General features: G+C 41.9%; 1 protein-coding gene across 1 annotated transcript in view; it reads left to right on the top strand.

The window, feature by feature from the left end:
- Positions 1-1,522: 1,522 nt before the first annotated feature.
- Positions 1,523-23,692, top strand: part of LOC126355096 (uncharacterized) — a 133,612-nt gene continuing 111,442 nt past the window's right edge. Inside the window, exon 1 of the mRNA XM_050005291.1 lies at positions 1,523-1,649. Within this exon, the coding sequence (XP_049861248.1) occupies positions 1,586-1,649 (64 nt within the window). The 5' untranslated portion in view covers positions 1,523-1,585. The remainder of the gene's footprint in view (positions 1,650-23,692) is intronic.

Raw genomic sequence — 23,692 nt, 5'->3', positions numbered from 1 at the left:
TTGTAGCCAATCGCGATTGGGTTTATCGCATCGCGAAATTGCTGCTCGCGTTGGTCGAGATCCAACTGAGATTCGCAGAATATGGAATCGGTAGGTTCAGGAGGGTAATATGGAATGCCGCGCTGGATCCCAACGCCCTCGTATAACTAGCAGAGTCGAGATAACAGGCATCTTACCCGCATGGCTGTAACGCATCGTGCAGTCACATCTCGATCCCTGAGTCAACAGATGGGGACGTTTGCAAGACAACAACCATCTACGCGAACAGTTGACGATATTTGCAGCAGCATAGACTATCAGCTCGGAGACCATGGCTGCGGTTACCCTTGACGTTGCATCACAGACAGGAGCGCCTGCGATTGTGTACCCAACGACGAACCTGGGTGTACGAATGGCAAAACGTCATTTTTTCGGATGAATCAAGGTTTGTCCTGTTTACAGCATCATGATGGTCGCATCCGTGTTTGGCAAAATCGCTGCGAACGCACATTCGTCATCGTCATACTGGTGTATCACCCGGCGTGATGGTAGGGGGTGCCATTGGTTACACGACTCGGTCACCTCTGGTTCGCATTGACGGCACTTTGAACACATTTCAGATGTGTTACGACCCGTGGCTCTACCCTTCATTCGATCCCTGCGAAACCCTACATTTCATATCCTTTCTGGATACGGAAAATGTTCGACTGCTGCCCTCGCCAGCACATTCTCCAGACCTCTCACCAATTGAAAACGCCTGGTCAATGGTGGCCGAGCAACTGGCTCGTCACAATACGCCAGTCACTACTCTTGATGAACTGTGGTATCGTGTTGAAACTGTATGGGCAGCTGTACCTGTACACGCCATCCAAGCTCTGTTTGACTCAATGCCCAGGAGTATCAAGGCTGTTATTACGGACAGAGGAGGTTGTTCTGGGTGCTGATGTCTCAGGATCTATGCACCCAAATTGCGTGAAAATGTCAGTTCTAGTGTATATATTTGTCCAATGAATACCGGTTTATCATCTGCATTTCTTCTTGGTGTAGCAATTTTAATTACCAGTAGTGTGTTATAAAGCTTTAAAAGACCGATATTAATTTATAAACACCCTGTACTTATAGTGTACCGCCTCGCTTCGGCCATCTGACGCCTTATCTTGCTTCCTAGATAGGAGAATTTTCCACTACTTTTTGCTCTATTTTGTCTTCCTAATTTTTCGATATTCAGAAAATCGCTAGTCTCCTTTCAGCTGCTCGTCTCATCTCTCGTCTTCACTTCTCGCGTGGTAATGATCAGGGATCAACCTAGGCGGGAGCATATCTCGTGCGCTCTGTCTCCGAAGCGGGGAGTGTTCCTTTCGCCAGCAAACTGCGCGTCTACTCTACGAAGCAGGCTATCGCGAAAATGAGAGGAGAGACTAGTTTTCTGCGAGAGGTGAGTCGCGAGCGTGTGAATGGTGGGCGGGAGGGGGAACGGAAACGTTCCCATTGAAGTGAGGCCGCACGTCCAACATTAAAAACAGTTACTGCTGCCGCGGCCGCGGTCGCTGTTGCACACACTCGTGCACACCTGTTCCGCGCCGCCGGCCGCAGGACCGCTACCGAGATGCGCGCCGTCTGTTACTTGCTGTCACTCTGTCTGACGTACTTCGCGCACGCCCAGCGTTACGGTAAGTAACTCAGCAACATTCAACACACCGCAAACAATATTCGTCCACTTCTGTCCCACTCGCACTTGCACACCAGTCTCTGCACCAGCTGCTGCCTCCAACCACGTCAATTCGATCCCACTCCGGTAACCTAGAAATAACTGTACACTCCTGTGTTCACAGGAACGCTGCGTAGGCAGCACACAGGACTACAAGGGTAACACTCAAAACGCCATAACCAGTGTTCTCAGAAACTAAGCTCAGTGGAAGAGGAGTGAAAATGAGCGAACGCGTGTCCTGGCTTGTCCGTACAATGGCGACCGTTTCTGAGAAAACGACTTTCGAAGCTTGCGACGTAATTTATATGCTTCCACGCGAGCCGTAATTTCAGCTGGAATGGTGGCGCCATGGCTAGCATCGCGGCGTATTACTTTCCCGCTCGGTGTTTGAAACCTTGTTATTACTTTCATTTATTTATTTCATTTATCTATCCACGTCCGTAGAACGCTACTGGGCGAATGTTTCTTTTCATGTTAGGGGATATAAATTGTAAAATTGCAACTGGATTTCACTATAAGTACCATACATTCATTATGTGATACACAGGGTGTAAATTTTAAGCTGACAAACCAGAATAACTCGAAAAATAAGCGTCACACGAAAAAATGTGTAGAATCCAAAGTTGATTATTTTCGAGGGGGACATTTACTGGTGCTAAACTTAGCCCACCACCCCAGCCCCCTTGCAGCGGGGCGGGAGGCAACTTTAAAATTTCAAATGAGAACGCCCATTTTTTATTTCAGAATCAGATTTTACGTAAAAAAACTAAGTACATTTTGTCTTAAACATTTGTTTTGATTCTTGGTAGTTGGCGCTGTAATTAAAGAAAATCTATGTTCTCATTTCTGCGTGGAAAATGGTTACGGATAGATAAAAAATACTTATTTACTTCATAAATTTTGATTCGCTAAAACTAAAACTAAAATTCTGACTCTCTCCCCATAGAGCAGGGTTTGAGAGAGAGGAATTAGAATTTTACAAATGTTGACCCAAATATTAATTTTTTCCGCATATTCGGATAAGTTTTGTTTATGCCCACATTTGTGAAACTCCAATTCCTCTCTCTCTCAAAGCCCACCCTATGGGGAGAGAGGGAGATTTTTGGTTTTGGCAAATCAAAATTTGCGAAGTAAATAAGTATTTTTTATCTATCTGTAACCATTTTACACGCAAAAATGAGAACATGGATTTTCTTGAATTACAGCGTCAACTACCAGAAATCAAAACAAATGCTTAAGACAAAATGTACTTAGTTTTTTATGTGGAATCTGATTCTGCATTAAAAAATCGGGGTTCGCATTTGAAATTTTAAAGTTGCCTCCGGCCCCACACCCAGGGGGCTGGGTGGCGGGCTAATTTTAGCACCACCAAACGTCCGCCTTTAAATAATCATTCTACACATGTTTTCGTGTTAAGCTTATTTTTCGAGGTATTCTGGTTCGTCAATTTAAAATGTGTATTATATCTTCAACGGTTTCAATCTTTTTAAATTCTCCTATTCTTGTATTTCACTCGTATATCAATTTTATTCTTATGTTTATTCTCCAGGAAGATTTGGTACATTCCCTTGGTTTCTACCGATTGTTGAAACATTCGAAACATTAAGTGTACCGGCAGACGCACCAGCAGCGGTAGCAGAGCATTAGCTGCCTGATACACAGTTGTTTAGTTTCTTTACTTTATTTTTTTTTTTCACGTGCCTCTGCATGGAAGTAAACTACACCCGTGTATTTACTATGTAGACTAGTGGTTACACGCAGTAAGCGGCTACTAGGATAGCAGAGTACTTGTGGCGTGTACATGTAACTTTTTTTAGATTAGAGAAACCCTCCGTTAGGATCAAAGGTGATTTGCCTGATAAATTAGCTACAATGTGCTCAGAGAACGTTCCTCGTCGCAAATCAGAGACAGAAAAGGTTAATATGATTTTACTAACTTGCAGGAGCATCCAAAGACAGGTCTCAGAATTAGTATAGCTTACTGAACGTTATAATGCATAGATAGCTAGGATTAGGAGCACAAAGTTGGTTGAAACCAAACATTAATGGCAACGAAACCCTAAGTTCAGATTGGAATATTTATGGTAAGGAGAGGTTAGTCGGCAATGGCGGCGGGTATTTATTGCAGTAAGGAATTCCATAAAATCAAGGGAGATTACACGGATTCCAAATATGAATTAGGCTGGATGAAATTGATCAAAGAACGGTAGAAAACGGTGATCGGATGCCTTTTAGACCACCTGTGTCAGGATCTGTAGTTGTAGAGCGCTTCAGACAGAACTTGTATAATATCGTTAATGATTTTCTGACCATGCCGTTTAATAGAGGGTGACTTCAACTTGCCAGGTGTAAATTGGGAGTGTCATGCTACCAAAACTGGTGACAGAGTCAGGGATTCGTGTGACGTTGTTCTGCATGTCTTGTCCGAAAATTACTTTGAGCAGATAGTTGGAGAACCAACAAGTGAGGGTAAAGTTCTTGACCTCCTCGCAACAAACAGACCAGAACTTGTCGAATCAGTTAACGCACAGGAAGGTATTAGTGATCATACGCCTGTGATAGCGTCTATGACAACTGGTTTGACAAAACATTTTAAAAAGGTAGGAAGATGTTTTTGCTTAGCAAGAGGATACAAATTTCGGAGTATCTGAGTAGTCAACAACAAATATTCAGTGATGAGGCCGAAGATGTGGACAAGAAATGGGAAAAACTCAAATGAATCCCGCAATATGCCCTAGACAAGTATGTTCCGAGTAAGGTCTTAAAGGATAGGAAAGACCCACCATAGTTTAAAGGTCATGTTGAAAAACTGCTACATAAAGAAAGAGAATTGCATCTCATGACCAAGAGAAGTAAAAACCTAGCGGCAAACAAAAGCTGAACGCAGCGAAAATGAGCGTAAGGATAGCAGTGAGAGAAGCGTTCAATGACTTAAGTAAAACTTTGTCAGCCGATCACAGTAAAACCTCTAAGAGGTTTTGGTCGTGTTTAAAATCAGTCAAAATCATCTATTCCTTCACTCAGTGACCATACTGGCACCGAAACGGAAGGTAACAGATAGAAGGCCGAAATATTGAATTGGGTCTTCCGAAATGGTTTCACCGTGGAAGATCGATAACACGGTCCCTCCTTTCAATCGCTGTACGAACGACGAAATGGCAGATATTGAATCACCCGATCGTGAAGTAGAGAAACAACTACACCTCGCTTACTAGTAGCAAGGCTTCAGGACCAGATGAGGTACCTGTAAGATTCTACAAAGATTATGCGAAAGGTCTTGCTCTCCTTCTAGCAGTAATTTATCGTAGATCGCTTGAGTAACGAAGTTGCGACTGGAAGAAAGCGCAGATCATTCCCGTTTTTAAGAAGAGTCGTAAGACAGATGCATATAATTGCAGACCTATAGTGTTGACGTCAATCTGTTGTAGAATTATGGAACGTGTTTTATGGTCAAGAATTATGACGTCCTTGGAGAAGGAAAACGCCTCTATAAAAATGAACATGGATTCCGCAAACAGAGCTCCTGCGAAACCCAGCTGCTCTGTTCCTCACTGAGATCCATAGTGCCGTAGACAATGGCGCTCACGCTGACGCCGTGTTCCTTGACTTCAGGATGTCATTTGACACTGTCCATATATATATATATATATATATATATATATATATATATATATATATATATATATATATGAAATGGAAAAAAGAACACATTGACACCGGTGTGACAGACCCACCATACTTGCTCCGGACACTGCGAGAGGGCTGTACAAGCAATGATCACGCGCACGGCACAGCGGACACACCAGGAACCGCGGTGTTGGCCGTCGAATGGCGCTAGCTCCGCAGCATTTGTGCACCGCCGCCGTCAGTGTCAGCCAGTTTGCCGTGGCATACGGAGCTCCATCGCAGTCTTTAACACTGGTAGCATGCCGCGACAGCGTGGACGTGAACCGTATGTGGAGTTGACGGACTTTGAGCGAGGGCGTATAGTGGGCCGGGTGGACGTACCGCCGAATTGCTCAACACGTGGGGCGTGAGGTCTCCACAGTACATCGATGTTGTCGACAGTGGCCGGCGGAAGGTGCAAGTGCCCGTCGACCTGGGACCGGACCGTAGCGACGCACGGATGCACGCCAAGACCGTAGGATCCTACGCAGTGCCGTAGGGGACCGCACCGCCACTTCCCAGCAAATTAGGGACACTGTTGCTCCTGGGGTATCGGCGAGGACCATTCGCAACCGTCTCCATGAAGTTGGGCTACGGTCCCGCACACCGTTAGGCCGTCTTCCGCTCACGCCCCAACATCGTGCAGCCCGCCTCCAGTGGTGTCGCGACAGGCGTGAATGGAGGGACGAATGGAGACGTGTCGTCTTCAGCAATGAGAGTCGCTTCTGCCTTGGTGCCAATGATGGTCGTATGCATGTTTGGTGCCGTGCAGCTGAGCGCCACAATCAGGACTGCATACGACCGAGGCACACAAGGCCAACACCCGGCATCATGGTGTGGGGAGCGATCCCCTACACTGGCCGTACACCTCTGGTGATCGTCGAGGGGACACTGAATAGTGCACGGTACATCCAAACCGTCATCGAACCCATCGTTCTACCATTCCTAGACCGGCAAGGGAACTTGCTGTTCCAACAGGACAATGCACGTCCGCATGTATCCCGTGCCACCCAACATGCTCTAAAAGGTGTAAGTCAACTACCCTGGCCAGCAAGATCTCCGGATCTGTCCCCCATTGAGCATGTTTGGGACTGGATGAAGCGTCGTCTCACGCGGTCTGCACGTCCAGCACAAACGCTGGTCCAACTGAGGCGCCAGGTCGAAATGGCAAGGCAAGCCGTTCCACAGGACTACATCCAGCATCTCTACGATCGTCTCCATGGGAGAATAGCAGCCTGCATTGCTGCGAAAGGTGGATATACACTGTACTAGTGCCGACATTGTGCATGCTCTGTTGCCTGTGTCTATGTGCCTGTGGTTCTGTCAGTGTGATCATGTGATGTATCTGACCCCAGGAATGTGTCAATAAAGTTTCCCCTTCCTGGGACAATGAATTCACGGTGTTCTTATTTCAATTTCCAGGATGCACTGTAAGACTGTTCGCAGATTATGAGGTTGTCTGTAACAACGTAGCAACGCCAGAAGATAGTAACGATTTTCAGAATGACCTGCAGAGAATTGATGAATGGCTCAGGCTCTGGAAGGTGACCCTGAATGTAAATAAATGTAACATACTGCGCATACAAAAGAAAAGAAATCGACTACTGTATAGCTTGATGACAAACCGTTGGAAACAGTATCAGCAATAAAATATCTAGGAGTAATATATGAAGATAGTAACTGTTCTCGAAAGAACAGATACCAATGATAACCGTGCAGCTTCTCTAGAATAAATGATAATTCATTGAAACCCTCAGCTGCCGACAGGTGTTATTGATATACGTCGATGAGGACGGCTGAAAATGCGCACAGGTTGCCCGAACTCTAACGGGAATCGTCACCTTAGTGTGCACGAGTAATTAGTGGATGGGCAAATATCTATTAGGTAAATTACGTATGTAGATTGTGGACAGTTGGGAATGTGGGTCTCACGGGAAGAGTGCAATGTATAAGTCCCTGCAGTCGCGCTATTTATCTATGTCCTCGTTGGCTCAGATGGATAGAGGAGCTGCCATGTAAGCAGGACATCCTGAGTTCGAGTTCCGGGCACATTTTCAGCTGTCCTCATCGAGGTATATCAACAACACTTGTCGGCAGGAAGAATATTAAGGAAATGTAACTCATCCACGAAGGAAGTGACTTATAAGGCGCTTGTTCTAGCGATTCATGAGTATTGTTCATCTATCTGGTATCCCTTTCAGATAGGGCTGATAGAATAAATAGAGAAGATCCAACGAAGAGCGGCACGATTCGTCACGGGATCATTTAGTCGGCACGAGAGCGTTACGGAGATGCTCAACAAACTGCATTGGCAGACGTTACAAGAGCGGCGTTGTGCATCACGGAGAGATTTACTGTTGAAATTTTGAGAGGGAAGAGTCATCTAGCGCAATGACCATGAGGAGGAAATTCGAGAAATTAGAGCCAATACAGAGACTCACCGACAAGCATCCTTCCCACGCGCTATTCGCTAATGGAACAGGGTTGGAGGGCTCAGTTAGTGGTCCAAATGTACCCTCAGCCACACATCACTGGATGGCTTGGAGAGCATGTCTAAGTAAGTTTTTATGTTGGTAACGCCACGAAGTGCTCTGTTTGAAAATCGCTGACTGCGCTGTGTGCAGTCTGTGGCTGGTTGGACTCATTGCTGGAATATTCGCTAGTGTAGCGTTGGGCAGTTGGATGTGAACAGCGCGTAGCATTGGGCAGTTCGAGGTGAGCCGCCAGCAGTGGTGGATGTGGAGAGAGAGATGCCAGAGTTTTGAGAGGTTACTATAAGCGGACGATGTGGACGTGTGCCCGCCAGAATTTTTTGTTGTTGTAAAGATGGATGTCATGACTTGATAGATACATATATATATATATATGACTTTTGAACATTATTAAGGTAAATACATTGTTTGTTCTCTATCAAAATCTTTCTTTTGCTGACTTTGCCGATCAGAAGTTAGTGCCTTCAGTAGTTAGAATCTTTTATTTAGCTGTCAGTATTCGCGCTCGCTGTATTGCATTAGTTCGAGTAACGAAGATTTTTGTGAGGTAAGTGATTCATGAAAGGTATAGGTTACTGTTAGTCAGGACCATTCTTTTGTGAGGATTATTGAAAGTCAGATTGCGTTGCGTTAAAAATATTGTGAGTCAGTTTAGTGATGATCAGAATAAGTAAAGAGAGAAATGTCTGGGTACGTTCAGTTTTACTCAGCTGTTTCTGTGTCAAATAATGTAGAAGTTTTCCAGCACTGTCATTCTTTAATTTTTCAAAGGGGACGTTTCACATGATGTAGATGTACAAGTTCTGAACACCATTAGCATCGCGCGAAGGCAGATTTGCCGCAGCATTTCTTTGTCTGAAACTCACTCAGGAATGAAAAGGCTTTAACGTTGCTGAAGATTCACTCGTTGGCAATTACTTCGCGCCAAATGACGCATAACATAGCACTTTACCAAAATCAGACGTTTACCGTTGGTTGTGAGTGTAGTAGTTTTCTACAGACAGGAACGTGGGGTGAGAAAACGTGGACCCGTGTTGCTAGCCATTGTGCCACTACTTCGGCTGAACAACTTACCCGCTAAAAGGCTTGTAAAGTACCTTGAAAACTTGAAACTTCGTTTTCTCAGAAACGGACGACTATCCACGGTTACGACGTGATATGAGCGATGTTTCTGGGGAATCGGGTTATGGCACACGGCGTGTTCTTCTCCTAAGCTTAGATGCTGATAAGGTGCTACTTGGTCTTAGTTCAGTTTCATGGCGTAGTACTGAGAATACGTCAAACCGAAGTACCCACAAGATGTCGGTACGGCGCTGATGTTTACATTTTCCACTACGACCCAAACAGCAACACTTATTTGCCCTGGTTTTACACGTTTATTCGTCGCTAATAACAGTGGTGCTGAATTGTTGTTGTTATGGACGCAAATCGAAATTCATCACTGGAGGAAGCTACTTTACCTGGAAGGTTCTAGTAAGATAGTAAGAGGCGCTTTATATGGTGATTCATATCGAGGTACAGTATAACGAAGTCAAGTGCTACATAAACTTAGTACCGTAGGAGTCTTGAATACGCATTTAGAGCAATGTCCATCTGCAGGTGAAAATTATGACAGTTTGGTTCAGTTCCTACACAGTATACAATTTCCAAACCACCGTCGTTATTTTAAAATGGTCACGATAGGAAGCTACACTACTTGTACCTATGACGTGGAACATAATGTTTTAGTTTTCCTAAGGATGAACTGAGATCTAAAGTATGATAATGCAAAGTAAGAATAGGAGAATTTCATCTCTAAAATATTCCTTAGTGTAATTATTCGTTAAGCTGCTACATGTTGTGGTTCCCAATTAGTTGTTTTTCGGAACACTTTCACGTGTCCGTACTAGGAAATGATTCCCCGATATTACCTTTGCATCACTACATATTATAAATTTTAGACACGATAATTTAGGTTTCTTGTCTCAAACGGTAAAAACGGAACCGTTATACTGCAGAGGTCGTCAAACTTCGGCCCATATCAAGTATCCGAGCGGCCCTTGTTTCTCAGCGGTATTTTATAATAACACAGTATGCTTGTAGCAGCCAACAGCCGAATTCCAAAACGTCAACTAACGTTAAGAACTTCTGAAGAGTGTATTTTTCTTGTTCAGTAATAAATAAAAATGCTCACAGACACAGTAATGTTTTAAGATATGTTCAGTTTTAATCATCGTTGGTAAATGAAGCCGTGAGGTAAGTAAAGTTGGCCGCTTACCTCAGGGGCAGAGTGGCATGTACCACGGCCTATGCAGAGTGAATGGAAGTGAGAATATTTTACTATTTGTCTTCCAATGCTGACAACTGACGAGCGTGCAGAACTAATACCGATCAGCCAGTATGGCATGAATATCAAACGGAAGTAACAAGGATGCGTAAGTGTGCATTGTAGAAGAGGCGGTCAAAAAAAAAAATAAATAAATAAATAAAATGTTCAAACGGCTCTGAGCACTATCGGACTTAACTTCTGAGCTTATCAGTCCCCTAGAACTTGGAACTACTTAGACCTAACTAACCTAAGGACATCACACACAGTCATGCTGGAGGCAGGATTCTAACCTGCGACCGTAGGGGTCGCGCGGTTCCAGACTGTAGAGCCAGAACCGCTCGGCCACCAGTGGCCGGCTAGCAAATTAATGATTTTGATAAAGAACAAACAATGTATTTACTTTAATAGTGTTCAAAAGTCATAATGTATATAGCAGTTCATGACATCCAGTCTCACAAATTTCAAATTTACTGTCTCTGATGGACACAAGTCCAGATCATCCGCTCTCAAAACTCCACCATTTCTCTCCCCACTCCCCACGTCCACCACTGCTGGCGGCTCACCTCCAACTGCGCAACGCTACACGCTGTTAACAGCCAACTGCCCAACACTACGATAGCAAATTCCAACAATGCAAACCATCCACAGACTGCACACAGCACAGTCAGTGATTCTCATACAGAGCGCTACATGGCGTTACCAACATAAAAACCTAATCAGCTTACTTACATAGCCCTTATGCTCCTCAAAAAAAAATTTACAAATGGTTTTGGGCAGTGGCCAATACAGATTTGAAAAAAAATTTAATTTCAGTAACAAAGAAATCAAACAGTATTGATATATTGTTGATCAAAAGCAAAGATTTTCTCACAGTCCATAAAGACAGTCCTGATCGTTCATCACAGTAGTATTTGTAGTTTTTTCTCGAAGTCTGAGCAGTGAAGGAAAATGCACAGAGAAATAGTGGATTTCCATGCAGCTTTGAAGAAGTAGTGTTGTCATTCCAACAGGAAGACGGTGCTGACTCTTGACATGCAGACAGGTAAAGGGTCACAACAGAGCAAACCCACAGCAGAGTCAGTCGAAGTTTTGAAGAATATTGGTAGGTAGGTCATCATGGAGCAGACCACTGTATTCCTGGTAGAGATTATGGTATTGGTGGGCCACCAGAGGTGCAGTCCCACTGCTGTCCTTGTAGAAATAAGGGTGTTGGTGGGCCATCAAAGATGCAGACCCACTGTAGTCCTTGTAGAGATGGCCAGTAGCCATCTGCGACTGTGCAGGTGCACAATCACCATAGTGGACAATGTAGCAAGTCCATGAACCACCACTTGTGCACTCACAAAGTTTTTGGAATTGACTTTAGAACCAGCAATGCTGTTCACCTGTCCCTTGCTGAATTGTCAACACACGTGCAAATGCTAACAGCCCCCCTATTTTTCTCGCACATTGTGCGTGTACTAAGACCAACAAAAACGTGTGCAATGAAATGAAACTTAATTTTAAGAACTGGTGTCTATAAAATTATAAATTTTCTAATGTGAGAATACAATTACAAAGGTACAAAATACATCATTAAAGAAGATAACAATACAGATAACATTTGTAGTAGTACAGGCTTTACAAAAGAATAGAAATAAACATATACATTAGTGTTACAGAAATTATGACATAAATAAATAAATAAAATCATGAGAATTGTTTTCGAAACATTAATTTCATACATGAGCATTAAAACAGAACAGAATAAATAATGTCTAAACATCCTTCCAAAGTAAATAACATAGTATTAGAAAAATTCTACAACATAACTCTTATCAGCTAAAAACATAAAAACAGGAAAAACACAAAAACACAAGAGTACACAAACACATAGCGGAATAACACAAGAGGAAAGGACAGGGTTTGTTTTCAGTGTAACATTTATACTGCAGTCCAACCCAAAACTTCATTCCATAGATCTTTCCTCTTATTTCAACATTTGTTTCCACCAAAAAAATCCTATCCTAGCATGCTTTCTGTATTCTATTCACATCCTCTATCAAAATAGTTATTCTCCTCTGTACACTACTTTCTTTTTCGCCAAACCATTTTTGTATAACTTCCCAATGCATTTCTTCCAATTCATCACAGTTTCTTATATAGTCTACCCTCTCTTAAGCTAACTTAAATCTACTGACCTCAGATATATATACTAAGGGACGAGGTAATGCAGCAGCACAAAACAATTAACACAAACAGCAATGACAAAAAAATTGAAATTGGTGAAGCAAGTAGCAGTGTATCTAAATTATCAAAGCAAATGCAACATTACAACTAATATGAGCCAATGTGCAGCAACAGGAAAAATAAATCAGTAGTAAAACTGGCTTAACAGAATAATACATAGTGACATTCAGTAGCAGCAAATGCAATAACTTATACCTAAATATGACATAGCGCAAGCAGAAAAAATACTACACTAAAGACAACAATGCAGATAAGGGAAACGTCTATTCACATCTTAATGTCTATGTCATTAAAGTGGCGCACCACAACTTATTCTACAAAAGAAATTACCAATTACTTGAAAAGAAAATTATGTATGCAGTTACTGTTATTAGTCCCTTCTTATTGTTCTTTCCTTTCCAAGTGCTCCTTTTTCGAAGAATGTGGATCATAAAATTATTATTTAATAGCTCTGTTGACAGAAAGTGTTCACATTAGCAAATGCATTTAATTTTATTTTATATAACTAATGCTGCAACGCAGCTGGAAACCAGATATCAAATGAAATAAGCAACTATATAAAGCTAAGCATAAAAATATCATTCATTAGTCATGTGGCATTTCATAAGTTAGTAGAAATTCTCTCCACTTTCGTAGAAAGACACTTGTCATAATCAGCTGTTCAGATGTAAAAACATTTCCCATCAATTCATATGCAGTTCAATAAGTAGCACAAAGTACGAGTAATAATATGTTTCCAAGTAATGAGCGTGTCGTATCTGTGATGCTTTCTATAAAGTAATGTCAATAGTGAGGTTAAGGGCCTCTTTTTTCTCCACCTAATGGCTGTTCCTCCAGATGGCTGGCACAGCTGGATGCCCACAACACATTACGTCAAGGTCGCTTAGCTTTCTTACCGAAATATTTACGACAGCAGTTTCCGCTACAGTGACAGTCTCATATAAAAATTTCACAGGTCGAGAATTTGCGTTACAAATGTGTAGAAACAAAATCCTATAAATATAACAGTGTCCAAAAAATACTCGTCGGCATTGTGATACATTCACGCATTTACACACATTTCATAACTCTTAAAGTACGATTCTTGGTTTCCAACATCCTTTTTCACAAATCAGAGTCCCTAACCACTACTCACTATTCCTTACCTTTTTACACATATACATATTCGTCGACGCGTCAATCTTGCGTCGACACTTCAATATTTCATCATAATAAATATGTAGCATAATCAGATTCCTCATATAGCATCAACTTATTGATCATAAACATACCTCAACAGCATAATGCACATCGTCGTCGTAATAATAACACCATAACACCTCAGACAAATCTCAAACACGTCGTAGCTTTCTGCAATAATTTCAAAATCTAAGAAAAATTCTCTGCTCATTTCAATAGTGCCATCTACCTCAAATGTACTTTAAAAATCATGATCCCATACCAAATACATCATTCAAAGCTCTCATAGTATCGTAATGGCTCCAAAAAAATATAAACAGTTCACAAAGTACAGACAAAATACTATTTCATATGTATGAAGTTATTCAGCTGTGTAATTGTGTAAACATGTGTTACTGAGGTAGTAAAAAAAGTGTGTTTCTGTGTTAAATAATCAGATAGGTGTGTAATTATGTGTTAGAGAAATATGGTACCGATGTGTAAAGTTGTATAAGCAAATACCATATTAGCTAGGGCTCCTAGAGCTTGCCACACGCTTGGTACACAAAGTAGGCGTGTACCCCCTGAGGAGTAATGTAATTATACCCTCAGGTGTTACAGATTACAGCAATGGAATGAAATGTATCACGGAAAACCTTTGTATCTTTGTAATTCAAAAATCTTTAAAAATAAATGTTTTAAGTACAAAATTAATCACTCAAGTGCGTGTCCTGCAGCGCTAAATTTGCGTCTTGCTGTAAGATAATTCTGTGGATGTGTCGTAGTTATCGTCGTCTGTAAGCAAAGTTCCGTGGAACTCAATGTACTTACATCGTAATAAACATAGTGAAATGCTATGCGTATAGATATCGTAGTTATTACGTTTATTGCCTCGATGAAGTAAGTACTGTACTGTAACGTATAGTTGTGCTATGGAAAAGGCTGTCTCATTGTAGCTATACCACAAAAGTTACTACTAAAACATGTTTTACTTTCCAGAAGAATTCAGAAAAAGTGTGCAGATTTGAAACAGATACAGTGCAAAAGCAATAATATGAATTGTGTCATCCACTAGTACCGTCGTGATATAATCGTGTAGCTGTCAAACAAAGTAACCACTGAGTCATCTGATATCTCTTAAATCCATAACGTATTTTCAAGTAAACCAAGAGGTTGCATTAAAATCTCATTATCAGTAGCAGTAAATGTTCTAAGTATGTGAGCCTTATAGTCGTCACGTAATCGTGCAACTAACAAGCAAGAATGTACACACATAATAACACTGTGTCGTCTGTTCACTACAACAATGCAGTCGTAATTACTGTCTAAATATGTTCCCTATGTTCTAGACTGGATAGTTAATTTTAAAACATAGTTGCATGTTAACAGTTTCTAAGTCTGTCAAAGCATACTAGTAACATGAAGTGAAAGGTTTTATGGCAAAGACTAAGTTAAATAGCAGATTATCTCTCAATAAACGGTTTTACATGTGAAATATTGTGTAACCCTTTACCCTTCATAGTACGCAGAGTTTCAACTTCAACGCAATTATCAGGTGATATACGTCGGTAGAGAATACTGGAATTTTTCTCAAGGTTAGCGTCTATGTCATTTTTCTCTGAGCCAGCCGGCGCACGTGGCTGCCTGCGGTGCGAGTCACTGTCTGTCTCTTTGTTGGCGCTCGTCGTTGTTAGGATTAGGAGACCAAACTTCTTCAAATTCACCTTGCTGAGAGGGCCCTGCCCTGTTTGAATCCCGCCAGATCTGATGAAATTCAGGTCTGTCGTTACGATTATATCGTGTGTCGTCATGTCGGTAGATTACATAGTTTTTTTTTTTTTTCGGTCATGTGGAGAATTTCTCCCGGAATCGTAACTGCACGGTGGACCGTTGCATCTGAAGTTATTCTGTCTCACTTGATAATAATTATTTTGGTTCCCATATTGTCTGTTTCTCTGGTTGTCTCTGTGATAGTCATTACTGCGGAGAGGTGATGTTTTCCTGTAACTATTACCACTCTGCCAACGGTTGTCATGCGGGTGGTGTCTGTTTTGGTCACGATTTACGTTGTAAGAATAGCCTTGTCGTGTCCAGTTATTATTTCTTTCATCGTGGAATTGTGACAGATGTGCCCTGTAATTGTTGTGTTCCTGTTTTCGCGTCCCGCGATTGTCAGTGTCAATTTCCAATTCTTGTAACAGTCTCTGAAAAGCTTCAACGTCGTCTTTGCAACGTCCTTCCAAAATAATATGTCGTAAATGCTCAGGCAATTTGATTAAGCAAATGCGGATGAGTTCTGAGGGGCTGTATGGGTTTGACAGGTACTGATTCTTGTGCAACAAGTCTTCAAAATATTTCACTAGACTGGAAAATTCAGATTGTTCTAAATGTTTCATCATTATGATGCTATGTTTTACTCGGTATTGTGTAGCTTGGGACCAGTATGCCGAGAGGATGGCATGATAAAATTCTCCTTCACTGTGACAATCGTGAATGATCGACCGCATTCTTACAGCTGGTTCATTCTCTAAATAACCACACATTAATTCTAATCTGTGCTCTAATGACTAGTTGGGAGGAAAACAATGAGAGAACTGATGGCGCAACGCTTATGGATGAATGTCGTTGCCAGAATTATTAAATGTTTTGAATTTATGTGTAGTAATGAACAGCTTATAGTCAAAATCATCGTGTCGGTGAGTCGCATATCGGTCATTGTTACGTCGTTTCGGCGGTACCATCTCAAAATTCGGTGTACCTTTCCAATTTCTTTCATAATTTCCAAAGTGGCCTGTGTTATTATTTTGTGGCTGTTCCTCATTTCTATATCCCTCTTCCCGTAATGGTCCGCGAGTGTCTCTGAAATATATAATTCTTGTATTACCTGTGTCAACTGGTCTTGTACTTCCCAGATTTTTCTTTGGTGTTGCGTCTTAATTTGATTCTGATTTTGTTTGAATTTCCTAATTTGTTCGAACTCTTCTGTGTCATTAAAGATTACCGAATTTGTGTCATTCAGATTATCATCTACCTTCGTAGATAAATTATTTAGCTGATCCGAAAGTTCAACTACTTTCTCTGATAATGAACTGATTTCTGCCATGTGTCTTTCTGAACCAATTTTCGGAGTATCTACTGTGTCCTTTAAGTTTTCCTGAGTTTTTGCAAGTAGCGTAACCGAATCGGTAGATGCAACTGAGTCAATTTTAGTCCACAAGGTCTTGTAATTTTCATGAACAATAGTTTGCAGTTCTTTTATGGCTGCTTCGTGATTCTGCAATGCATTTTCATGCAGAGAAAAAATAGGTTGAAATTGCTGACAAATTTGTGCTTTTACGACATTACAGACTTTTGACATTTCGATTCGATGTTACGTAACTCAGTAGTTAAATCTTCTCGTGTTTGTTGAAGTGTTTCTTTAATTTGTTTCTCATTGTGATCCATTTGTTGCTGTGACTGTTTTTGAAGATTTTATTCCTTTGTGTCTAACTGTTGCTGGGTTTGTCCATGACTTTGATAATATGTTGCATTAATTGCAATAATAATGTATTAGTGTCTGGAATCTGTTCCTCTATGCTTTTGGGCAGTGCATTTTCACCGGCAGCAATCACATTTTGACAGGCAGAAAATGTGTCTTGACTTATTTGTGAAAACAGTAATGACCCAAAACCTGAATCTACATTATTTGCGAGAGTGTGTTCTGTCATTTCGGATTTCTGAGGCGAGCTTGTGCCAACAGATCGATCGATAATGCTTCCCTGTTCACTAATTGTTTCACTGTCTACACCATTATTTGCCGCCCGCTCCATTTCCCTGTGCACAATTACCAAACTGCTACTTTGAGTGTCTGATAATTCATTACACGGTGGTGCTGATAAGCTATAATCGTCGTCACTGTTGAAACTTCCTGGTAGATTAAAACTGTGTGCCCGACCGAGACTCGAACTCGGGACTTTTGCCTTTCGCGGGCAAGTGCTCTACCAACTGAGCTACCGAAGCACGACTCACGACCGGTACTCACAGCTTTACTTCTGCCAGTATCCGTCTCCTACCTTCCAAACTTTACAGAAGCTCTTCTGCGAAACATGCAGAACTAGCACTACTGAAAGAAAGGATACTGTGGAGACATGGCTTAGCCACAGCCTGGGGGATGTTTCCAGAATGAGATTTTCACTCTGCAGCGGAGTGTGCGCTGATATGAAACTTCCTGGCAGATTAAAACTGTGTGCCCGACCGAGACTCGAACTCGGGAAGTTTCATATCAGCGCACACTCCGCTGCAGGGTGAAAATCTCATTCTGGAAATATCCCCCAGGCTGTGGCTAAGCCATGTCTCCACAGTATCCTTTCTTTCAGGAGTGCTAGTTCTGCATGTTTCGCAGAAGAGCTTCTGTAAAGTTTGGAAGGTAGGAGACGGATACTGGCAGAAGTAAAGCTGTGAGTACCGGTCCTGAGTCGTTCTTCGGTAGCTCAGTTGGTAGAGCACTTGCCCGCAAAAGGCAAAAGTCCCGAGTTCGAGTCTCGGTCGGGCACACAGTTTTAATCTGCCAGGAAGTTTCATATCAGCGCACACTCCGCTGCAGATTGAAAATCTCATTCTGGTTGTCATTGTTATTTCTCAATTTACTTTGGAGCCTAGTGTTACGTTTTTCACACGCCATAATTATCACGTATTTCACACGATAACAAGATAAGCACAATTTGAAGAGCAAAAAGAAGAAAACACTTTAGCATAGCACTGAAAATAATATCTAGTAAATTGCAAGCGCAGCTGCGAAATACTTGGTGCAAATCTACATGCATGCCAGATCTGTTTTACTGTACAAGAATGAAAAACTACAACTACAAAAGAAATTCTCTCTACAATTATGCTCTAGCAATAAACAATAGCTACACTAATTACACATACAAGAAAAAATCAGAAGATCCCAGTGAAGGGTCGACATATGAAACGTCCGCTTAGAAAAATTTATGAATGACTGTGCTGATAAACCTCTTACATTATTTGATTTTGAAACAGCTGAGCAGAACTGAATGTACTCAGACATTTTGCTCTTTACCTATTCTGCTCAACACTAAACTGACACACAATATTTTTAGCGCAGCGCAATCTGACTTTCAATAATCCCTACAAAAGAATGGCCCTGACTAACATTAACCTATACCTTTCACAAATTACTTAGCTCACAAAAATCTTCGTTACTCGAACTACGGCAATACAGCGAGCGCCACTACTGCCAGCTAAATAAAAGATTCAAACTACTGCAGGCACTAACTACTGATAGGCATAGTTAGCAAATGAAAGATTTTGATAGAGAACAAGCAATGTATTTACCTTAATAGTATTCAAAAGTCATTATATATATATATATATATATATATATATATATATATATATATATATATATATATCAATTCATGACATCCAGTGTTACAAAAATTTCAAATTTACTGTCTCTGATGGACACATGTCCAGATCATCCGCTCTCAAAACTCCACCATTTCTCTTCCCACTCCCCACATCCACCACTGCTGGCGGCTCACCTCCAACTGCCCAACGCTACGCTCTGTTAACAGCCAACTGCCCAACACTACAATAGGAAATTATACAATGCAATCCAACCACAGACTGCACACAGCACAGTCAGTGATTTTCTTACAGAGCGCTACATGGCGTTGCCAACGTTACTTACAGTCAGATGAGGCCTCCTCGCATTTGGTCAGTTTCTGTGTGTGTGTGTGTGTGTGTGTGAAGGCTAATCTCAAGAACTACTGTAGGGGTTTCGACACGGTTTTCACTAATAAATATACTGATTCGCGAAGAAGCTTTGTGTATCATGTTTCTCCATTAAATCGTACACCATGTGATCAAAAGTATCCGGACACCCGGCTGAAAATGACTTACAAGTTCGTGGAGCCCTCAATCGGTAATGCTGGAATTCAACATGGTATTGTCCCACCCTTAATCTTGATGACAGCTTCCACTCTAGCAGGCAAACGTTCAATCAGGTGTTGGAAGGTTTCTTGGGGAATGGCACCCCATTCTTCACGGAGTGCTCTACTGAGGAGAGGTATCGATGTCTGTCGGTGACGCCTGAAATGAAGTGGGAGTTCCAAAACATCCCAAAGGCTTCTATAGGATCTAGGTCCCATTACAGGGTTGTTATTATCGTGTAGCCACTCCGCCACTGGCCGTTCATTATGAACAGGTGCTCGATCGTGTTGAAAGATTCAATCGCATCCCCCAAACTCCTCGTCAACAGTGAGAAGCAAGAAGGTGCTTAAAATATCAATGCAGGCCAGTGCTGTGATAGTGACACGCAAAACAAGGAGTGCAAGCGCTCTCCATGGAAAACACGACCACACCATAACACCACCGTCTCCCAGTTTTACTATTGACACTACACACCCTAGCAGATGAGGTTCACCGAGCATTCGCCATACCCACACCCTGCCATCGGATCGTCACATTGTGTACCATGATTCGTCACCCCACACAACGTTTTTGCACTGTTCAATCGTCCAATATTTACGCTCCTTACACCACGCGAGGCGTCGTTTGGCATTTAGCGGTGTGATGTGTGGCTTATGAGCAGCTGCTCGACCATGACATCCAAGTTTTCTCACCTCCCGCCTAACGGTCATAATACTTGCAATGGACCCTGATACAGTTTGTAATTCCTGTGTGTTGGCCTGGATAGACGTCTGCCTATTACAATTTATGATCGTCTTCAACTATCGGCGGTCTCTGTCAGTCAACAGACGAGATCGGCCTGTATGCTTTTATGCTGTACGTGTTTCCTCGCGCTTCCACTTCACTATCACATCGGAAACAGTGGCGCTATGGATGTTTATGTGTGTGGAAGACTCGCGTACAAACCTATGACATAAGTGACACCCAATCACCTGACCACGTTCGAAGTCAGTGATTTCCGCGGAGCGTCCCATTCTTCTCTCTCAACGATGTCTAATGACCACTGAGGTCGGTGATATGGAATACATGGCAGTAGGTGGCAGCAGAATGCACCTAATACGAAAAAGTATGTGTCCTGAGCACTTTCCTGTCGTACCCTCATTACATCATTTAAATTGTTTGAAAGTGATAAATCAGTTACGTAACGTCGTTCTCTGAATTTTAATCATAACTCTACACTGTGGTTCGTAAACAACTTTACCGCTGAGCCAAACAAGTCTTCCGGTCGTAGACAGTAGTGTTTGTGAGTAGCCGGGCGTGCTCCCTATTAATTTATTAAAACAGAGAACTGGAAATGAGAGCAAGTGTAGCACAAAACCTAAAAATTTCAGTGCCTATCTCTTCTTTCCACGCAAAAAAAGAAGGAAAATGGCCAGGTGCAATGAGCTCTGGTGCAGAGGGTTCCGTACAAACTTAATTATGTATACAGACGTCTTAGCCATTCCTGGAATTGAGAATCTCGACCGTTTTTGTCTTTCATCGAAATTGATGCTGGCAAGAGATTGGCCCCTAAGGTTCCAAAATTTTCGAGATCGTTTTAATTTTAATAATATAAATTTGACGTAGAGTCATGCGAGCGGCAGGCTAGCATTATTATAATAATAAGTAAATCTCCATTCAGGTTGACTGGATCGCTGTAGTAAAAGCCAAACATCGGGCAAGGAATGACTTTATTGCTCGTATGATGTGTTTCGGACTTTTTTCCATTATCAGATATCCAGGAGCAATTACTGCCCGTAGATGCAGCATTTCAAGTTGTATGTGAAATAAGCATTTGCGGACTAGTCTGCGAATGGTGGTTTCACATACAACCTGAAAGCAATATCTACGTGCAGTAATCGTTCCTGGATATCTGATGGATAAATTCTGAAACGTGTCACATGAGCAGTAAAATTATTCCTTGCCCGATGTTCGACTTTTATCATTGCGATCCAGTCGCCCTGAATGCAGTACTACTGATTGTTTCCATTTCAAGTTTGACATTGGGTAACAAATGACGAAACAAATTTTGTTTTCGTTTGAAATAATTATAGATTTTTTTCCTTTACTTGTACTGTGCACCCTTGCATCTTGTCAAACTTCATGATTCTAGGCCATCGGAAAGTGCCCTGTAGGTATTAATGAGTAAATTAGCGAGTATCAAAATATGTGACATAAATGACCGTATCTTTCGACAACGCTGACTTAAAAACTTCAGTTTTTTAGACCGACAAGAGACCGTAGACCTTAGTATGTGACACAGATTTCAACATGAGGAAAAGGGGTCTTCAGAGACGTATTCACAGACAGACAAATAGCAACTGACAAAACATTTTTTTTCGTGTGATATAATTAAAAATTTACGGTTTCGGATTTTTTCCCTTTAGTTGTACTGTAAAACCTTCTTCTTTAGCAAATTTCATGATTCTAGTCCTTATAGATTTTAATGAATGGCTTTTCCGAGTGTTAAAATATGTGACATAAATGGCAGCATCTTTCGACTGCAGTGACTTACAAGATTCAATGTTTTGCACCCCATGCCAAGGCACCATGTCTTTAAAGTATATTGTGATGTGGATATAGGTTTACGGATATCTGGCTACATTCATGGCTGTTGTGATTAGGTGAATTTCCAGTTTGATGATTACCTTATAAAGTTTGGCCTGCTGATCGGCATGGTGGGAACAGCCAAGCAGAAGCTGAATTAGTTCTGCTGCTTTTGAGGGATGATCTTCGCAATATAGAGAGTCTAGAACTTCGATTTTGTAGGCATGTGTAGGCTAACAGCCATGTTTATTTTGCATCTTGTTTTGGATGTTGTGTATCATCATGAAAGTTTTAACTTTGAATACCATGGTGTTTTTGGAATGCACTGTTGAATCCATGCAACATTTTGTCCTTTCCTCAACTGAGAAGTTTTCCTGAATTGGTACCCATCATAAAATGCCCCCGTTATATGTAGTGGTTTCGAAGTTGTTTAAGGCAGACGTGTAAAGAAAGATATTCATCCCAAGATGCTGTTCTTTGCTAACTTATTTTGCGCACTCTCTATAGACCGATCAAAATTATTTGATGGTTGACGCTTCACGCATTGCAGCACATATTCTCCAATCAGAGTGCTTAACGTCACGCCCGAATCATTCCCCGCTGCCAAAGTGTCACAACAACTGGTCAGTTCGCTTCCAATTTCTTGTCAGGCTTTCTTTCTTCATGTATTTGGATCCCGAATGATGGGTCCAGTACTTTTATGTCGTATTTCATCACACATAATAACCATACCAGAAACAACACACACACACGCACACACACACACACACACACACACACAGAATGATGCTAATGGCATACACACGTTCATACACTGTACTAACCGAACACTACCGGAAATTTCCGCACAAGCTGCGATTCAAGGCACATACAGAGTTATCATAATTACAGAGATCAGCTTAGATTCGATAAGCTCTGTAGGGCGTTGCTGAAGTCGAACTTTTTAAAAGCTGCAATTCATCATTGCGACTGGATCACCACACTTATAAATACACAACTGGCCATTAAAATTGCTGCATCACGAAGATGACGTGCTACAGATCCGAAATTTAACCGACAGGAAGAAGATGCCGTGATATGCAAATGATTAGCTTTTCAGAGCATTCACACAAGGTTGACGCCGGTGGTGACGCCTACAACGTGCTGACATGAGGAAAGTTTCCAACCGATTTCTCATACACAAACAGCAGTTGACCGGCGTTGTCGGGTGAAACGTAGTGGTGATGCCTTGTGTAAGGAGGAGAAATGAGGACTATCACGTTTCCGACTTTGATAAAGATCGGATTGTAGCCTATCGCGATTGCCGTTTTTCGTATCGCGACATTGCTGCTCGCGTTGGTCGGGATCCAATGACTGGCAGCAGAAAATGGAATCGGTGGGTTCAGGAGGGTAACACGAGACGCCGTGCTGGATCCCAACGGCCTCGTATCACTAGCAGTCGAGATGACAGGCATGTTATCCGATTGGTTGTAACGGATCATGCAGCCACGTCTCGATCTCTGAGTCAACACATGGGGACGTTTGCAAGACAACAACCATCTCCACGAACAGTTCGACGACGTTTGCAGCAGCACGGACTATCAGCTCGGAGACCATGGCTGCGGTTACCCTTGACGTTGCATCACTGACAGGAGCGCCTGCGATGGTGTACCC

Source organism: Schistocerca gregaria, chromosome 3, assembly GCF_023897955.1.
Source record: "Schistocerca gregaria isolate iqSchGreg1 chromosome 3, iqSchGreg1.2, whole genome shotgun sequence".
Classification (NCBI taxonomy): domain Eukaryota; kingdom Metazoa; phylum Arthropoda; class Insecta; order Orthoptera; family Acrididae; genus Schistocerca; species Schistocerca gregaria.
Note: the sequence above shows the minus strand (reverse complement) of the source record. Positions and strands in the feature narration are given on the sequence as shown.